The 7,073-nt window shown below is 41.3% G+C and overlaps 1 protein-coding gene across 1 annotated transcript; it reads right to left on the bottom strand.

Moving 5' to 3' along the window:
• Positions 1–4,260: 4,260 nt before the first annotated feature.
• On the bottom strand, positions 4,261–5,972 carry LOC146504787 (uncharacterized). Its single transcript, XM_085182997.1, has 4 exons — positions 5,887–5,972; positions 5,497–5,748; positions 4,831–4,920; positions 4,261–4,655 (listed from the first exon to the last, which is right to left on the bottom strand). The coding sequence occupies exons 2-4, from the start codon at positions 5,621–5,623 to the stop codon at positions 4,396–4,398; spliced, it is 477 nt and encodes a 158-aa protein (XP_085039123.1). The 5' UTR covers positions 5,624–5,748; positions 5,887–5,972; the 3' UTR covers positions 4,261–4,395.
• Between the last annotated feature and the right edge of the window lie 1,101 nt (positions 5,973–7,073).

Raw genomic sequence — 7,073 nt, 5'->3', positions numbered from 1 at the left:
CTCCCCTCAACCCCAACCAGTCCTCAGAGGCTGCCCCTCCCTATACCTGCTTCTACTGGAAGTTTCTTCCAGTTAAAATGGTGTTTTTCCTTCCCACAGTCACCAAGTGCTCGCTCAAAAGGGCTTGTTTTGATCATTTCGTTTCCTCTGTATTACAATAGGGCCTCCACCTTGCAGTATAAAGTGTCTTGAGGTGACTGTTGTTGTGATTAACGCTATATAAATAAAGTGAAATTGAATTGAGTCAACTCTTCCTCCTGCCTCATCTCCAGCTCTGCTACTCTTCATCTGTACAGACGGTGGAAACACACAATAAATTCACCATCAACCAGCAGCTAGCGGCAACTTTTAGCATGGGATGTTTTCTCACATGAGCTGACGTTATGAACCAGTCAACACACCTTAAATATCCTTAAATATCATTATCACAGCTCTGATTGTTCAGCTTCTCCAATCTGATGACCATATTCTCTTAACCTTAAAAAGATATGTTGATATGTCCAAAAAAGATAAAGATGTGTCAGATTTAATTCCATTTCCTCACTTAAAGTGGAAAAAAGTGTCAGGGTGGGGGGACTGATTGAACTGTGATTGTGGAATTTGCCTCACACAGGTGCGTTCACTGTTGCTTGTTTGAGAATACTGCTGTATATATACAAATGCTGACTGCATAAACAAACTGTTGTACAGATATTTTTAGAATGATCTGAATATATTAAGAAAAAGACAATAAAAAACAATGACTTGCAGCATCAAGCGGAGGACTTTAATCTTCTCTTGTTTACGAGTTTGGGGACAGGTGAGCAGAGGACTGACAGATGAAAAACACGAGCTTTCTCTAAGGGTGTTGCCTCTCCCTTAAAGACAGGCTGAGGAGTTCAGTTACTCAAAAGGGGCTCAGAGTAGAGCTGCTATTCCTACACGTTGAAGAGAGGCTGATGAGAAAAGGAGAAAGAGGCCCAGGGCAGACCTAGGACACTCTGGAGAGGCTATATCTCTCAGCTGGCCTGAGGATGTCTTGGTGTTATCCCAGAAGAAGTGGAGGAGGTGGCTGGGGAGAGGGAGATGTGGGCTTCTCTGCTTAGGCTGCTGCCCGGGTAAACCAGTCCTTGATAAGCAGAAGAAAATGGATGGATAACAATAATAAGCAGAAGAAGCTAAAAGACACTAATTTAAAATAAAACATTATTAGTTATGAATTGAAAGATATAATTATTCAGCTATATAATAACTCAGCTTATAAATATATATGTAGGCATTTTTTTGAAGGAAATTATCGGGCAAAGGAACTGAGTTTGTTGGCAAACAGCAGCTACATTTTCTTCTGAACTGACAGTTAGCAAGTACAGAACAAACAGAAATGCAATGAAAATATTTCTGCGGCTTTTATTAATTTCACTTATTAACCAGAACTGCACAAAACAAACAAAAAGGCTCAATTAACAGAAGAGAGAGAAATCTAGCGAGACACACTGACTAGGACACGGCCTCAGAGGAACAAACTAGCAGTCAGCCACTTGTACGGCTGTGCAGATAAATAATTAGTTGCTTTTTTATTCCTGGGACTTCTGATCCTCTCCAAATACACAGGGAAGTACCTGATGCAGCTAGTTTTGGGTACTACCATCACCAAGCATTTAAAAAATCTATTAGAGGATAATAAAGTGTTTTCACCAACCAGAAGAAAAACATATTTTAGCGTATAAAATAGCAGTCTCTTCCAAACAAGTCCTTTAGCATGCTGATGTTAAAAAAGATCATGTAGAGTAAGACAGGCATAGAGAACAGCACTGACTGGGAGAGGCTTTGAACAGATGACATACTCAGATCAATTCAACATATAAGACTTTAACAATGCACAAGCATCTATCAAAAACCTATTTAATCTATCATCTGTGATATTATTATATACAATTATAATGTATTGTTCATCTCCCTTAAATAAACAGGCAGCCTTAAGGTATGAAATATTCATTTGTCTACTGTTTCAGTGGCTGATAGTGCCCCACAGGCCTCAATGTGAGTTTGAAGCCATTATAATCTTCAAGTTGTTTAACGATAAACAGATTTTGAATGAAAGCCACGGAACTTCGGTAGCACAAAAAAGTCTATATTCTTTGTGTCCATATGGATCAGTCATATTACCATTATTTCCCCCTAAGGTTGCCAAAAGCACCAAGTTAATACTTGAAAAAACTGCAGCAATACACCAAAATAGAATCAATATTCTGTTTACTTGGTGACAACGCTGCTTTTAGCCTTCAATCAGAAAGCTTGAGTTGGCTAGTTTAGCATCGGGCTAACGTTTAAAGCTTTCACTTTGGGGAAGTAACTCGCATTACTGCTACTGCTGTGTAATCTTGGTTAAATTCACAGCATATTCCAGAAATTACCCTGCAATAACTAACGGTGTGTTCACACCGAACGCGATGGACGCGAACAAAAACGCCCCAAACGCCCCTAATTTGACGCGTGCACATTCGCGTCTCAACGCGTGTCCAAGAAAAATCCATCGCGCTTCAAAATATGATATTTTGACGCGCGTGAACCGGAAATGTGGGAGGGATGTGGGAGGAAGTTGTGCCAGACCGGTATCTTTGCAAGATGGCAGCTGTCGAGTTAGCGCTTGAAGAGAGAGTCTCCCTTCTCTATATACTGTGGAGAGCAGAGCAGCGGCGTAAAAGACGCCCTCGCCGTACCTGGGTCCATCAGGTCCTCCAGAGGCGTGAGCAGTTTGGTGAGTTTCACCATTTGCTCCAGGAGCTGCGCCTGGATGACGGCCGATTTCAGCGATATCACCGTCTTTCACTCGGCCAGTTTGAGGACCTGCTTTCCCGGGTCGGTCCCAGAATCGCCCGCCTAGACACCAACTACAGGCGCTCAATCCCACCTGCAGAGCGCCTGTCCATCTGCCTGAGGTTAGTAAAAGTATTTAATACGGTAGTCCTTTATTGATACCTGTGCTAATATATGCTAAACTATCCATTTATACACTGCTAACGTGGATGTGCTATGCTAACAGTGAATGCTCGGTTTTTACTGAAAGCAAACTGTGGTACGGAGACGACTGTTTATAATATTTCTAGTGATACTCAGAAGGTCTCATCAAGTCCCGATTTAATTCGATTTATGCTGTTATCAGTGTTTGCAATGATAGCATGGCTGTGGTGTCATATCAATGTATGCGCTCGGTGTTTGCTGATATCAAACTGTAGCATTAGGACCACTGAGTTAACCTTTGTAGTGATACTCACTCCTTTTTATTTAGACCTGGTTTAATTCTGGGATAGTTGAATATTTGTATATAATCACCGCAGACTGTTTTAGATTATATCTAATATATATCATGTAATTATCCTTATAATTACAAAAGGTTTTATGTAAGATTTATGTTTTGCAATTTGTAATTTTGTAATTTCAATAATGTATTTTGTAACTGCAGTACACATAATACTCATTTTAAACAATTTTGTCCAGGTTCCTTGCCAGCAAACAACTCCTCCAGAGAGGCTGTCCTGGTGAGGGAGAAATTCATGGCTCACTTCTCAGCGGAGGGAGCTGTGTCTTGGCAACCAAAGGAGTAGCCTGTTTGAAGTCCGAGTGACTTCCCCACAACGGCTCTTTTAAGAGCCACCCACAAACCTCTAAAGAGTGTTCCTGTCCTTTTAATTTTTTCTTAATAAATGGAGCTCTACTCCAAAATAAACTAACCTCTTTTTACTCTCTTAAGTAACTTGTCTTCACTATGTTCCTATATACAGTGTGGTGCAAAAGTTTGGGCAACCTTATTAATAGTCATTATTTTCCTGTATGAATCACTGTTACAATGAAAAATGTCAGTTAAATATATCATATAGGAGACACACACATTCATATACACTAAATATTTATTTCATTTCTCTTTTTTTGTGTCGCCAATTTATGCACCTGCTTGATTTAAACACTTATTGCACACTTTCTGTAAACTGCATTTCACTTCTCAAATATCACTGTGTGTGTCTCCTATATGATATATTTAACTGACTATTTTTATTGTGACAACCAGTGATTTGTACAAGAAAATAATTACTTTTCACAATGTTGCCCAAACTTTTGCATCCCACTGTATTAGTATGTTTTGTCATTAGTATAATATGAAATAAATTCTACTTGTGTCAAGTCGGGTGCCAATATTTGCTGTGTAGTAGAACAGAGACATTTTGTCATTATAAATGTTTATTTGAAAAAATATAAATTCATTAACAAAAACATTTATCATAAATATATGAAATGTAACTATTTACAGAGAGACAGGAATAAAAAGGACCCAGCTTGGAGTGGAAGAGCCTCAGGGAGAAGGAGGAGAAAAATAAGAACGTTGTTTCTGCCCTGGAGAGCTGCTGCCTCATCAGAAAACTACTGATCATTAGGGTCCAATGTTTCCAAATTTAACACAGCTGTGCTGTTTTGAAAAACTAATTTATAAATTTGAAATTTCACGAATTCTCGTGTCTGAGGCGGCATGCTCTCCAGAGCAGGAACAAGGCCGAGGAGGAAATGTTCAGTTGGAGACGGGCGTGGCCTCTTTAGGGACTCCAGGATGGCCAGCTCCACCGCCGATGGACCGTCCTGGGACCCGTCCCTCGCCCGCCTTCGAGCTGTCCTCCTCTGTGGGCCTGTAAAACACAGCACAAAACAACACAAAGTAATGAGAAGGCTGCTACTAGATTTTCATTTTCAAAATTGAAAAAAAAAAACCAGGATATAAACTGATTGGTTGTAGATATTTAGTAAAGGTGATCACAAGGGAATTCAAGCAAGTAAAAAGCTGTCAGTGCTTGATGTTCATACCTGTGGGTGCAGCAGCAGGAGTGGAGGGACCAGGGACTGGAGAGCCAGGAGAAGAGACAGCTGAGGACTCTGCTGCATGATTACTTGACTCTATGAAGACAATATTAGATGTTAACAGGTTGAAGACAATAGTCATAGAGAATATTATATTATTATATACTTATATACTTATTATTATATACAGTGGTCTCTCATTTATTGCAGCACATGAACAGTAGTCACAGTTCTCACAAGTTGATTCTCAAAGTGCAAACCTTTGTCGATTTTAAAACGTAAAAGTATTATGCCGCGCTTTTTCTCCGTCTGCGGCGCCACTTTTGTGCGCCTTTTTTGCTCCCGGTGCAGGTGTCTATTTCCGAATGAGGGTCATAGTTATGAGTGTTTTTGTGCTGTTTTTTTCTATTGGACGTGATGGTTATCAAAACCAAACATGATAAGTTTGGCAAGCGCAGGAGACACGACATGGAGGAGATTTGTCATTTGGGCTGCAGAATGCAATGCGCATAGTTGAAAGCTGTACGGTGCAATAAAAAAAATCAGCGAAAAGGCGAGGCAGTGACGGATGAACAGCGGGACTACTGTATACTGTTTATTAATAAACAAAATATGTTCCTGTATGACAACACGCATAAATTAACTGCCTACATTAACTCAATGTAAACATACCTTCTGACTGACACTCCCCTGCTGCCTCTTCGGGCTGTCCCTGGTCCTCGGGGGAGAAGTTCTCCACGGTCCGCACCATATTGCCGCTAGTCTCCCGCGGGGTGAGGAAGGGGTCCAGAAACCCCATGACCGCGAAGAACTTCCATCTTCTCCCCGATCCTGCTGCAGACCCACTCCTCTTCTCCTTCTCTGCCTTCTTCTCCTCATTATATGTGTCCCTGAGGCTCTTCCACTTTCTCCTGCAGATGTCCTCTGAATAAACGCATTATCTTGTTAGCGGAAAGGTATTTGTACATCAGTGGGAAAATAGCGGGACAGTAGGCGGGCTTGCTAGCTTTTGCGCGGGTTCATCGGGTCAGTCTGAAAATTAAAAAGAAGGAATGAACTTACCAGGTTGCCCGATCTCCTCACTTATGTGTCTCCAAGCTAGGTCCTTTTTATTCCTGTCTCGGTAAAAGTAGTAGCTAGCATCGTACAGCTCCCGGGTGATTAGCCACGGCACTGATTAGCTTTTCCTCCATACTGAATGAAGAATGAAGGGCTTTGGCTGGATCTGCCCCTTTGACCTAGGTCAGAGCCACGTCACCAGGCTCCTGATTGGTTGTCGCGGCGCGATTTGACGCTGGAGTTCAGATTTTTCCAACTCGAGCGGTAGACGCGAAACGCGCGTATGCACAAAATGCAACACAAAAACTCACGCGCGTGGTTTTATTCGCGAGTCAAACGCGCCAGACGCGCTACACTGACGCGCGTTTCACGAGTTTTGGCGTTTTCGCGACGCAAATCTGCTTCCGAATTTTCGCGGGACCCGCAATCGCGCGTCATCGCGCTTTTCCATTGACTTTACATGTAAACCTGACGCTCTATTCGCGTCCATCGCGTTCGGTGTGAACACACCGTAACTGTTAGAATAGCGGCACCGTATTGCATCACACTGAGTGCATTTCAATCATTTATCCCGCGAGTTTGCTAGCTAGCAAAATAATAAAAACGATTTTAAAAATTAGCATGTGTAACGTCCACACTGGAGAAAATGATTTACTAGGACTTACGCAAACTCCTCCACAGTGAAAACGTACAAATCCTTCTTGCAGACTCCTTCTTGTATTTTTCGTTTTCCAGCAAACACTCATTAAAACGGCCTCCAGCACGTTAGTGCGCTCACCCCCGACTTTTCGGTGAGGGGGGGTCACACATTGAAACAGACTGACGTGCAGAGGTACAAGGCAGCCCAGGCAGAGAAATGTTGCTTTTAGACTTTGCCATTTTATTTCTCTATCTGATAAGAAAACTATTCAATCAGATAGTTATTTGTGGTGAATGAAATACAGTTTCAAGACGTTTTAAGCACCAAATCCGAAATAGAAGCTTTACAATATATCCAAGATTTTTCAAGGATTTCAAGCACCCGTACGAAACCTGCATATGCAGTTGATGATTGTTAAAATAAAATAGAACATTTTCATCAATTTCTTGTTTGCTCCGAAATCTACGACATGGCTATATACAGAAAAGCTCGACATGTTATGCAAAAGAAAAAAAAATACAAAAACAAAAATTCTCGTAATTGTCAGTTT

This window comes from Neolamprologus multifasciatus, chromosome 13 (genome assembly GCF_963576455.1).
Source record: "Neolamprologus multifasciatus chromosome 13, fNeoMul1.2, whole genome shotgun sequence".
Classification (NCBI taxonomy): Eukaryota; Metazoa; Chordata; class Actinopteri; order Cichliformes; family Cichlidae; genus Neolamprologus; species Neolamprologus multifasciatus.
The sequence above is the reverse complement of the archived record's forward strand: the minus strand, read 5'-3'. Positions and strand labels throughout refer to the sequence as shown.